At 27.5% G+C, this 13,546-nt stretch overlaps 1 protein-coding gene across 1 annotated transcript; it reads right to left on the bottom strand.

Annotated features, from left to right (window-relative positions):
• Window positions 1-1,708: 1,708 nt before the first annotated feature.
• LOC103495644 (zinc finger protein NUTCRACKER) lies at window positions 1,709-5,291 on the bottom strand. Its single transcript, XM_008457270.3, has 3 exons — window positions 4,801-5,291; window positions 3,932-4,334; window positions 1,709-2,696 (listed from the first exon to the last, which is right to left on the bottom strand). Exons 1-3 carry the CDS (start codon window positions 4,925-4,927, stop codon window positions 1,946-1,948), a joined length of 1,281 nt encoding a protein of 426 aa, XP_008455492.1. The 5' UTR covers window positions 4,928-5,291; the 3' UTR covers window positions 1,709-1,945.
• Window positions 5,292-13,546: the final 8,255 nt, after the last annotated feature.

The raw sequence follows: 13,546 nt of genomic DNA, 5'->3' as shown, positions 1-13,546 counted from the left end.
AGTTGGTCCTAGCTATCTCACTAATGTACTCCTTAATTGGCCCCATTAAACATATAATAAAATTGAGCTCAAAGTATTAGTAGATATAATAAAATTTAGATTTGACTTTATGAATCTGCCAGTGATAGATCATATCAATGATTAAGTGTCAATCAATAAAATGTTTATCACCAATAGATTTTATTATATTTGAATTTTTTTTTTAAATATTGCCATCACTTAATTATTATCATTAAAAAAAGCTATCCCTTGCAAAGCTATACAAAATAAGAAGATGTATAAAGAGATTCTTAATCCACACTAAACCTAATTTGAATGAAAAGAGAAGATCATAAATGTCAACATAAAGAGCAAATGATGGGTCAAGTGGGTCAACATGGCCAACTTCACACCATGGTATCCATATTCCATATCAAACATTTCTCTTTAATACTTTACCTTTCTAAACCCATAATTACTATTCAAAATTTGAATACCTTTTTCATTCAAATAAAATCTTAATATAATCTTTTTTTTTTTTCGATTTGAAAAGTCAAAAATTCAAATTTTCATTCAAAAAAATGATTCGAATACTTGAATTTAGCAGAAAGTAAATAAATAAAATTCAATATAAATTATTCAAATGGAAATGGTTGCCTCTTTTTTTCTTCACTTTTTCCTCTTTTTCTTTTTTTCTTTTTACATTTTATTCACCATGCCTTTTTTTTTTCTTCAATAATAAAAAGGAAGGGAAAAAAATGCATGCATGTGTATAAGTACACTGCTATCCAGAGTGGAAAGTAATGGTTTATATTAAGAAAAGAAGTATCATTTTTTCAAAAAAAAAAAATTATTTTCACATAGTTCATGTCTCAAGGTTGCTCTTCTTTTACCTTCACCATTCATAAAGTATTTTCCATCTTGTGAAGCATAATTTAAGTAAATGTATGTACTTCTTAAATCACTTAATGAGTTTGACATTTATCGATGTTAAATAATTTTACTCCAATATAGTCGATAAGATTCGTTATTGTTGAAGCTTATAAGCTGCTCTGATTTCTTTCCACCTAACTGTAACATGCTTCATAATTTAAAATTAAACAACTCTTTATCCCAAACATATATTTTCTAATTTTTTTTATATAAACTCCAAATTTCATAACTTAACTTAGTTGAGTACGTAATTTCTTTATTTTTGCCATCTGTTGCGACAACTATCATTATTTCTATGTTAAAATTTTATATAGTTAGTAGAATTTTTTTCAAATTCATGACCTTAAACCCTAAAACTCTTATTTTAATTTGAATTTTTTTACAACATGCAAGAAAGGATAATCGATTCTCTAACTTCAAGCTTGATTTCGGTTAATCTATACTTATTCTTTGGCATTGATTTAACATATCTCACAGTTATTATTATCTCATTAAATAAATTATTGCATTTGATCATATAATGCATAAAAATAACGTATTCTTCACACTTCTAATCGACGTGAGACTATGTTTCGATCTCGAAAAAAACCGACAAAGTAAATACGTAAGCATCATCATTATCTCTCTCTCTCTCTCTTTTTTTCTTTTGAATGACCAGACTTTCCTGGTACATTTATACTTTATACTGAAAAGAATCCATGCCCTTTTCACTCAACAATATAAAATAAAAATCCCCTCTTTTTCTCTTCTTCCCAATACCCACATTTGATACCACAAGAAAAAGAGGATACCAAAAGATTGCAAGAAATACACAAATAACATAGAATGATTTCCAAAATGGGTCCTTTTTAAGTTTTCAACTTTTTTTTTTTTCTTTTCAATTTCCCCCCCAATTGCTCTGTTCTCCTCTGCCCCTTTAATCAGAAAACACAAAAAGCTATCAGCTTTCTGTCTTTTTCCTCAAACTGAAGAATATGCATTGATCTCATCTCTCCCTCTTTTTGGTCCCTATAAACTTTTATCTAATTTAAAATCAGATCCATCCATTTACTGTTGATGGATGACATATGGTGTGCATTCCCACACCCAAGAAATCTCTTGTTTCTCCTTCTCCACCATTAACACTCTCTTCACTGACAGTATGTCTCATTCTCTTTGCTGGTGGTGCAGAGTAGAGATGATGATGATGATGATGATGATGATCTTCTTCACTAAGAGGAATAATAACATTATTGGAATTTGAGTTTATCATTGACCCATAAATCCCTGAAAGCAAGGCTTTGCCATCAGTTATTGAACTGAATTTCAAACCAAAACTTTCCATCAATGATGAAGGGTGATCAGTTGTAACACCAATTTGTGCAGCTTTTTGTAGTAAAACAGTAGCTGACATGTTGGGTGATGAAGACATAAATTGATGGGATGATTGTTGTTCTTCATTGCTGAATAAGGAAGGAACAGAAAGAACATCAGAATTTGTTGTTGTTGTTGTTGTAGTTGTTGTTGGATAGTGGAAATTATTGACCTGGTGAGGATTTGTTGGGAGCCAAAAAGGGAGTGATATTGTGGGAGCATTATTGTTACTGAAAAAGATGGGGGAAGTTTCATTTGGTTTGAAAAGGTTGGAGGAATTAGGGAAGAATAATTGAGGGGGATTGTTGTTGATGTAACCATCAGCTAATGAATTGTTGTTGATGGCAATATTGGTTGATGCTGCATTTAATCTTGCTGTCTCTTCTGCCAATGCTACACAATATGCTCTGTGAGTTACATAGCTATCTCTCCTGCATTTTCACATAACACATAGTTTTTTATGTAGCCATTTATATAGGGACAAAAAAGATCAAAGATAAAAAAAAATAAAAAAATACAAAAGATGATCATTATTTTTGAACTCGCAAGGGTTCATATTTAAGTTGTTGGGATCCTATCAAAGTTTCACGTTGACTAGATAAGAAAAATATCTTTCTTTTTTCTAATATTCGTGAACGTTTGAACTAATTTACATACACCTAAATTAATCTCATAGGATAGTTCGTTTAATTTTATAACATTTGTGAATGTCAAAGAATCTAGTAAGAAAAAAATAGGGTATAATTTAAAGAAAGCTAGCTCTAATAGTACAAAAATCTTCTCGATAATCCAAAAGGGAAAACCATGAATACTTTTGGACATCCAAAGTGAACCATATCATACTATATCATAAAAATATTTGAAATTTTTTTCTTTGTATCTTGATAGGAGTGAATGGATGTGTTAGAGAATATAAATTAAGAACAATTGAATAGACCATAAACCATAAACCATAATTGATTTAAAATATTGAACCTACTACATATAGTATTAGAGAAGCAGAAGGTGGTATATTCAAAACTAGTATTATATAATTTCGAGTAATATGATTGAATCTTGTGATAATTTTCAAACCTATGAATGAAAGGAGAGCGATAAAAATATGAAGTATTAATGTAGAAATAAATTACTATATAAACTCATCAAGTTAAGCTTTTAGATTGTCTTGTCATCTCAACCTAAACCATTATTTGAATATTGATTATCTTCATGATATCAATATATTATGTTTATGTAGTTTCATTATATTTTTCTCTCTGTCTGTTAACTAAAAAAACAAACAACTTGATCAGAAAAACTATATATATATCTCGATAGAATGAATCCATGTTGTATATATACACAAAGAGAGAGAATACATTTATAGAAGCTTAAACCCTTTACATTAGGATGATAGTATTGAAATAATGCTAAACTAATGAACATAAAAGGAAATTTAAATCTTTTTTTCATAAATATTTAGTTTTGTATTTTTGAAAATCAAACCTATAGAGATTTTTTTTTACCTTTTATTTTAGTTGTATGTTTTAAAAATCAAATCCAAAATTTAAAATCTAGAAAAGGTAATTTTTCGTAAATTTGTTTCTTCAAATGTTTACTTTCAATGTCGTATGTAAGTAATGGGACGAGAAAACAAGCACAATTTTTAAAAACAGAAAAACGTTACCTTGAAAATGGAGTCCCACAGTCACATTTATACTCTTTGGTACCGCAAGTTTTGGAGTGTGCTTTCCAATCTGATTGCACAGCATATTTCTTAGAACATTTCTCACACTTCCACTTCTTCTCCCCATGCTTCCTACAAAAGTGCTTTTTAATTCCTGTGAGATCTCCAAGAGCCCTTGAAGGATGGTGATGAACACAACTCTTCTCTGGACAAACATAAACTCTCTTCCTTGGCTCTTTGTTCCCATTGCTTCTTTGCTTTAGCTTCCATGGAAGATTGTGTCCTCTCCTATGTAGTTGTAGGTTTTGATCTCTTTGAAATCCCTTCCCACATATCTCACACAAGAATCGGTTCGTCGCCATTAGTGTCTTTGGCGACAACGATACTACTTCCGCTTCAGGATCTGTCAAAAGTGATTAACAATATTAATAGAAGAAAACCGACTCTGATATCATATTAAGTCATAAACAACCGTAAGACTCAAAAATCAAATGTTTAAGCAGATAGCGTTAAAAAAACTTTAATCTTTTTATTCATATTCATGAAGATACGAGGGAAAAGATGGTTGCTTTGTAATAACCCTTTCCATGAGGGTTTTTTTTTCTCTCTTTTTTTTTTTTTTTCTTTTTAAGAAACTCAAAGAAGAACAGAAGTTGAGGGTTCAAAAAGAGCAATAATGGGAGAGAAAAGGTTATTTTCTGACATTTTTCAGAGAGAAACAAAGAGTTTGTAGATGGAAAAGTTGAATACATCCATCAAAATATTCTACCCTAAATTCCCCTACACACAAAGAAGAAACATAAGCCACAAAAATAGTAAAAAGAAGATCATATACATAAATGCAAAGCTTTTTTTATTTTTGTTCTTGCCTGGATTTCCTGGGAGATTCCTCTTCTTCTTGACAATAACAGAAGGATTGTTGTTGTTGCTGTTGATGGATCCAAGTGATGGGATGCTGCAAATGAAAGCATTTGAAATTGTTTGCTCTTCAGACATTTTCTTGATCTTCTTTTAACAAAACAACAAATAATCTTATTTTAGAAGATTTTTGTTGTTGTCTTCCAAGTGTATAATTATTTGACTCACTCTCAAACAATCTATAACAAACCTAGAAGTAAAAGTGTTTGGACTCAAAGCAAGGAGTGTGTTCATATATATGTTATAAAGAGAGAAGAGAAGAGAAATTTGACAAGATTTGGATCTTTCTTCTCTTTCTCTTTCTCTTTCTCTTTCTCTTTCTCTTTCTCTTCCTATTTAGATTATTGAATATATATTTTTTTCAATAATTTCAAAACTAGTATAATAAAAAATACATATTTTTTTATTGGGGAGGGGGTGAAGAAAGTTAAAGGTTAGGGGGGAAGGGATTTGATGGGCAAAGGTGCATGATGACACATATGATGAGAGAAGTTATATACATAAAGCTAGTTTTACTACCTTTTCCTTTTCGAATGATTATCCCATAATTTCTTTGCCCTTCCTTCCCTCTCTCTCTCTCTCTCAATTATGTGAAATAAAATAAATATTGCTTTCTAGAGGTCTAATATTATGGATATTATCATATATGGAAATGGGTTACCTTTGAAATAAATGTAAATATACAACGTTAAAAGAACTATTACTCCGTCAAAATATGGTTCCCTCCTAACAACGGTTTCATGCATGCTTGAAATTAATATAAACTATCTACCTAATAAATATTAAGAAAATACGTAGTGCATATCTCTTTATATATCGTATCGCGTTTGATGATTTTTGATAAGATCATGCACATTAAAACTAAGTTCCGTCTACAACGAAAATCGAATGGGGCGTTACTTGATTTGATTTGATTTGATGAGAGATAATTTAACGTTGGTGAGAGAATAAATAGTTAGGGTTTAAAGAAGTTGAAGGGAAGGAATGAATAAGAAAATTATAAAAGAAAAGGTAATTGATTAAATTAATATATTAATTAATAAGGGGAAAACATATAGTTTAATTAGGTGACAAAAGGGGCAGTGAATTTTTGGAAGTGTGAGCAGTCGTCCCCTTGTGAGCTGACTTTTCCTGCTAATCTTAATCATAATCTAATCATGTTTTTGCTTTAACACTGTGTTTAATTTTTAATTTTTGGAGTTTAGCTAATGAACTCTTATGAGTATAGAATATTCTTTTTCCCTTTCTCCCACATTTCACACAAACATACACTCAACTTTCGAGGCTCCTTTCAAAGATTCCTCTCAGCTTAATTAACATTATATATTTTCATTATTTTCCTATATATACTTTCTTCAATTTTCATTTAATTAATCTATTATTATTAAGGTTGGTTTTATTTATTTTATAATTAATTAGACCTATACAAAAATAAAACACTACATATATATATATATATATATATTAAAAAAAGAAGAAAAACCGTAGGGTATAGGTGATTAATTAATTAAGTAGTAATTATATTTGATATAATTATTAATATTAAGACAAAGGGGGTTTAGGGAAAAAAGTAAATGATTGTCATTTAAGGAGGGATGTTTGTTTTCTTTGCCTTGTCTTTTACACACAAGCTAATTAATCTATTTAGGGTTCTTCTTTTCTTAACCTATTTAATTAATTAAATCTAATGAGATTTTATTTTTAGGAGAATATGTATGTATATATATAGAGGGGTACTATTATTTATTTTGATTTTGATCTTTTGGTAAGGAAGATTATTGGAAATATATATATGGGATAAGTACTGTGACTTTTGACACACACAAAAGAAGAAAGAAAGAAAGAAAGAAAGAAAGAAACCCCAAAAAGATCAAGAGCAAGTTTGGATTGTGGAATCTAACATTTACAGAAACTCACATGCATTTGCCTTGCCCCTTAGGTCCTTGGCCTTGGCCTTGTTTAAAAGTTGGAGAATCTATCCCTTTTTACAAAACCCTAATATTATTGTTCTTTCTTCTTTTTAACCCCTTGATCTCCTTTTTACCTAAAACTCAACCCCTTTTGGGTTTATATTAATTTGTGATGCATTTGGGTCAAAATTGTTAATTTACTTTTGTAGACCATTTTAGCCCTAGATTATTCTATCCACCCCTTTTTGTTGGTTTATATGAAAGATTTATATACACTATATCCTCTTAAAAAGACGTTTGAATCGATGAACGTTGAAAAAATTTATAACTACGTGTGTTTGAGAATGATTTTGAAAATAAGATATTTATTCCACTTCTATTTAACACGAAATATAGAAAAGATGGCTCTTTAGGGTATAGGTGATTAATTAATTAAGTAGTAATTATATTTGATATAATTATTAATATCAAGACAAAGGGGGTTTAGGGAAAAAAGTAAATGATTGTCATTTAAGGAGGGATGTTTGTTTTCTTTGCCTTGTCTTTTACACACAAGCTAATTAATCTATTTAGGGTTCTTCTTTTCTTAACCTATTTAATTAATTAAATCTAATGAGATTTTATTTTTAGGAGAATATGTATGTATATATATAGAGGGGTACTATTATTTATTTTGATTTTGATCTTTTGGTAAGGAAGATTATTGGAAATATATATATGGGATAAGTACTGTGACTTTTGACACACACAAAAGAAGAAAGAAAGAAAGAAAGAAAGAAAGAAACCCCAAAAAGATCAAGAGCAAGTTTGGATTGTGGAATCTAACATTTACAGAAACTCACATGCATTTGCCTTGCCCCTTAGGTCCTTGGCCTTGGCCTTGTTTAAAAGTTGGAGAATCTATCCCTTTTTACAAAACCCTAATATTATTGTTCTTTCTTCTTTTTAACCCCTTGATCTCCTTTTTTCCTAAAACTCAACCCCTTTTGGGTTTATATTAATTTGTGATGCATTTGGGTCAAAATTGTTAATTTACTTTTGTAGACTTCCATTTTAGCCCTAGATTATTCTATCCACCCCCTTTTGTTGGTTTCTGTGAAAGATTTATATACACTATATCCTCTTAAAAAGACGTTTGAATCGATGAACGTTGAAAAAATTTATAACTATGTGTGTTTGAGAATGATTTTGAAAATAAGATATTTATTCCACTTCTATTTAACACGAAATATAGAAAAGATGGCTCTTTTGGATTGTTAATCGAATTTAATGCGAAGGTTTTATAAATATATTTTTTGAAATTTAAAAAACAGTTGATATGTAGGTTTTAAAAGCATTGTATTGTAAAGGATATTTTAGATGGTTGATGCATCAAACAACTTTAAATCAAACCTATACTAGTAAACATGAAACAATATGGATAAGTACTAATGAATATATAGATATTAAACTAAACAAGGATATGTACCTTTCATACCTTTTCTTCTTGTATTTTTTTAAACCAAAGAAAAAGACTTAAAATTGACAAGTTTGAGTGTGATTTTTTTTTTTTTTTAATTTAGCACGCTTAAATGTGATTAAAATTTTAGTTTTTGAAATATAATGAAAAGTGCTAGGAATGTATCAACTTAATTGAGATATCTCAGTGGGACTATTCATCTCTCTTATCTCAGCTTATACATTATTAAAAGAAAAAAAAGAATCTCGTAAATAAAGACATCATTTTCATAAAAAAAAAAAATTATTTTCTTAGTAAAGATACTAAGCCTCAAGAAATGCACAACTAAGCTAACATATCTTTAACACACCATATCTCATATACCAACATTTATTTTAAAATTCAAAAGATTTCAAATTAAACCCTAAATCATTAAAAAAACCAAAATATTTTGATTTCAAAGCAAAGTTTCAAACTCTATTTTTTTTTATTATTATATTTCTTTTAAAAGATTTAATTAATCTAATCTTCCTCCTCATATGATAAAGGATGAACTCAATAATTTTATAGAACACATTATAAATATGTTGCAATTACTCAAAGAAAAGAACAATTAACACACCATATATATATATATATATATATATATATATATATATATATATATATATATATATATATATAGATAAATAAATAAAAGAAACCTTGTTTTTGTATATGTGGAGAGAGTGGGTGAGAATAATTATTTTTTGTTGAAGATGAAGGATAAAATTGACAAATCACCAAATAATTAATTAAGCAAAGATATGTAAGGGATATATATTTTGTAAAGATCGTCTCTTTTTTTCTCTACCTGGAAAGCAAACACTACATTTGAAAAAACCTTTACTTTTCCCCACACTCACCCTCCCTTCTTAACAAAATTCCAATAAACAATTGTATGTTATGGGCCAAGAATGTTCCTTTTATTTTCATGTGAAAACTTAGGCACCTAAGGTACCCCTTTTGTCCCATTTAGAGAGAGAGAGAGAGAGAGAGAGAGAGAGAGAAAACAATTATTTCAAAATTAAAGTTTTCATTTTTCTTTTTTTCCTTTTTGGAAGAGAGAGGAGAATTCAAATTGATGAACTATTCATTAGTATTGACACCAATTTCTTGAATTATTGGAAGACAAGACAGAAAGGAGTATGAGTTTCAAGAAAAGACAAAGTATTGTTCAAAATTCTATATATATCTATATATATATGAAATCTCTCATCCATTGATAGGAAATTAATATATCATAATTTACACAAAAATCATGTTCATAAAGAGCAAGACCCATTTGCTATTTTTTTTTCTTTCTAAATTGTTACAAAATTAGGCCTTCCACAATTGAGATAATTAGTTGAAAGAGATGAAATTGAATTTCTTCAAAAGCATGACGTCTCGAGTAGATAAGACATATTCTATATTCGTTTTTATTTGAAAATTGTATTTTTGTTTCTCATAGCTTTTTCTAAAGCCAAATATATATAGTTATAAATGCAACTTATAAGAGAACTTTTCAACATTTTAACCATGTTCATGCTACAAAGTATCTAAATTGCAATGAAAGGATATATTATGTATGGACATGATTAAAGTTGATCTCTTATTATGTTATCATCCAATAACTCAATAATATAAATTCTTTATACATTTAAAAAGTTTCTTAGGATCGTCTTTTAATTATAAAATCAATCAATCTTTTTTGTCGTTAGTGTCACACACTATATATCGAGATTTAAAATCAACTCAAAGATGTGATATTTTGTTTTGATAATCTTGAGAATGAACATAAATAAATAAAAAAAAAAGATAATTTGACTCAATCTAATTTCATTCATTATATTCATTTATTCATTCTTCTTCTTTTTTTCTCTCTCTCCCTAAGGAGAGAGACATTTTTGTTAGCTTATAATCTATTGAAATTAATACAAAGCTGAGTATATATATATTATGTATGATCACTTTCATTTGTTTCAAAAAGAAGAAAAAAAAAAAAAAAAAAGATTACTTTCATTATGTGCTATTCCCTATTTTTGTGTAAATTTGGGCCTTCAACAAAGCTTACATGGGCTATCAGGTTCTTATAGCCTGACCCAAAACTCCCATAATACTTGATGGAAAACCCAAGGCATAAATTTCTTGGTGGTTTTAACTCAAACCATCTAATTTGTGCTAATGTACTAATATAGTAGCGCAGCCATGATTACCAATTTTTATAATAATCATTAAGCATGAAGAAATATTTTAAAAAGTTTGCAAATATAGTAAAGTCTGTAACTCTAACAGACTTCTATAGTTGATAGATTCTTATGGTCTATTAGTAATAAACCAATATTTACTACATGGTTTATTAGAGATAGACTTCTATCATTGATAAATTTTGATAGATTTTGCTATATTTGTAAATCTTTTAAAATGTTGCTATATATTTAATTATTTTGAATATAATTATTATATTTATGATTATCTCATGTAAAAATGTCGACAAAAGACAAATAGCAAAATGTATATTTTTTTTAATAAGTTATAAAAGGTTTTCAAAATATTTAAAATAATAAAACAATCTTTTTTTTTTTTTAAAAAAAAGACTTAGCCAATAACCAAACTACACATACTAAACAAAATACAAAACATAAGCCAACACAAATATTCACTCAAATACATTGCATAAATCCCATAAAATTCCAAAACAATCAATGGTGTGTTTGGGTTAATAGGGAAGTGGGGTCGTAATAATCCATTCTTTGTTCAAGGTAATATTTAGTTTTAGTTGTGGATTACGATTAGGATTTAAAATGATTCACATGTCTGTCATTCTTCTAATTTTAAGGAGTATTTATTTCAAAGGTTGGGAAGTTCGTCGACTAACTTTTGAGCACTGTCTTTGGTGATTGTTATTGGTCAATCTCCGATCACCATTTTCTTCAACCAATCTTCAGTTGGCACAAACACTAGTAGAAAAAGGGCCTACAATGATAGTTAAATGCTGTCATTAAAAGTTTTCGTGACAGTTTTTTTGCAGTCATTGATGCGGGAGTCATGGAAAGTATTTTATGACAGTTGTAAAAAACTATCACAAAATACGATTTTCGTGACATATAATAAATGTCACGAATGATATATTTTATGACAGATTATAACTGTCATTATTTACTTACGATGACAGTTAATAACTATCACAATTTACATTTTATGACAGGTTGTAACTGTCATTATTTATTTTCGATGACAGTTAATAACTATCATTGTTTATATTTTATGACCAAGGATAACTGTCATAGTTTACATTTTATGACGGAGGATAACTGTCATTGTTAATATTATACGACTGACATTAAATGTCATTATATATGATTTATGACACTTTTTAACTGTCATTATTTAACTTACCATGACTTTAACTAAATATCAATAAAACTTTTTCGATGACAGTTTTATTTTTCAATTTAAATGTCATATTTGTGTATTTAGTCACTGTTTTCAATAGCCCTTTTTTTTTTTTTATCGAATCTTGTTTTGCTTGTCGCCTTGTCATTACAAATATCATTACAGACCAATACAAAACGAACAAACTTTGTAAATAACTATTTAAATAACTTGGTACAAATGTGTTTTGGTACGAACAAACTATTTAAATAACTACATTTAAACAAAAAAAATTCCTAACAACCTACAAAAAGCCTATACATTAATGAATTGACATAAATATGACTTTATTGCTTCAATGGATTGTCGCAAAACCTAATAAGATAAGAGAAGGAAAAAAAATGATTCAACAAGACTCATTCACCCAAATAAACACATCACATTCACTTCATGACGAACAACACACTTCAACAACATAGAGCACAAACTAAGATAAATTACATAAACACTTCAACAACACTTCATAAATCAACCTAGAAAAGTTTTAACAAAAACATTTTTAGTATATATAACAAATCAAAAAAACTTGTATATACAAATACTTTTTAAAATAACTTTTATAATAACTTAGACTTATAATATCTTTTTTCCAAACACATACCGTAAAATAATACATAATTTATTATAATCCACGTACTATACCGTAGGCCCCAAATACTCTCAAGAGTCTAACAAAATCTACAAATAGCACTTGATAGTTGATACTCGTTCAACCAACCAAAAGAATGCTAACGACAATCTCAACATGGACGACAACATGCGACATTGATATGTGTGATAGAGAGACCGAATGAAGGTGATGACATAGATGGAAAGAGGTTATGGGAAGGATAGCAGTACTAAAGAAGAAAATATTATTTAGATTATTGAATAGTAACAACAACAATAATAATATTTAAACATCTCAAATACTTATTTATTTATCTAGAACGAATATAAAATATAGTAAAAATTTTAGTACATGAAACTAGTTACAAAATATAACAAAATGAAACTATTTATAAAATATAGCAAAATTTTCAAATATACTCTAAATAGTTTGATTAATTTTTCTATATATTGTAAATAGTTTCAATATTTTGCTACTTTTAAGAATGACCAAATATAAAATATAAAATATAAAAATGTTAAAAATTTTATTTATTTATTTATTTATTTTTAAAAAGTGTTAAAAAAATTATGATTAAAATAAAGTATTAAAGTATTAAAATGAATTGCATTTTAGAGATTCAAATAATAGTGTTCAATTTCGAAAATAAGTTATTTTTGAAAATAATTAGAATGTTCGAAAGTCATTTAAAATAGAATTTTAAGTGTATTTTAAAATTTTTTTACAAAAAATAATTTTAAGAAAACGAATTTATTCCAAAACATTTTTTTTTAAATCTAAATAGATCCGCATTTAAAATTGAATTGATTAATGTTATTGCTTCATTGTTTGTTTTTCTTAAAAAACGACTATTGTCACTAGATATTAAAATAATTAAAAAGTTTATTTATCTATTAAATTAAAACAATTTATTATATAAATATAATATTGATTAAAATATTATTAGTCCATCATTTTGTAGTTTATTCAATTTTTGTTCCTGCTACTTTGTTACTACTTGGTAGTGATTATTAAGAAAACTATTTAATAGTACAACTTTTATTTATGAATAAGAGACTTTGAAAAATGAATTTAAAACTCAAATAATAGAACTAAAAAATATTAAAAAAATCTAAAATTAAATTTTTTAAAAAATAAATTTCAATATTTTAAAATCAAATTATAAACCTTATTTTAATGGTTGATAAAAAAATTAAGAACTAAATCCAAAGTTAAAAAATAAATGTCAAAATAATTAAAAAATAATAAAAAATCTTAGGTTATAAATGATACGTAATTGTTTA

This window comes from Cucumis melo, chromosome 1 (assembly GCF_025177605.1).
Source record: "Cucumis melo cultivar AY chromosome 1, USDA_Cmelo_AY_1.0, whole genome shotgun sequence".
In the NCBI taxonomy this organism is placed as follows: Eukaryota; Viridiplantae; Streptophyta; class Magnoliopsida; order Cucurbitales; family Cucurbitaceae; genus Cucumis; species Cucumis melo.
Note: the sequence above shows the minus strand (reverse complement) of the source record. Positions and strands in the feature narration are given on the sequence as shown.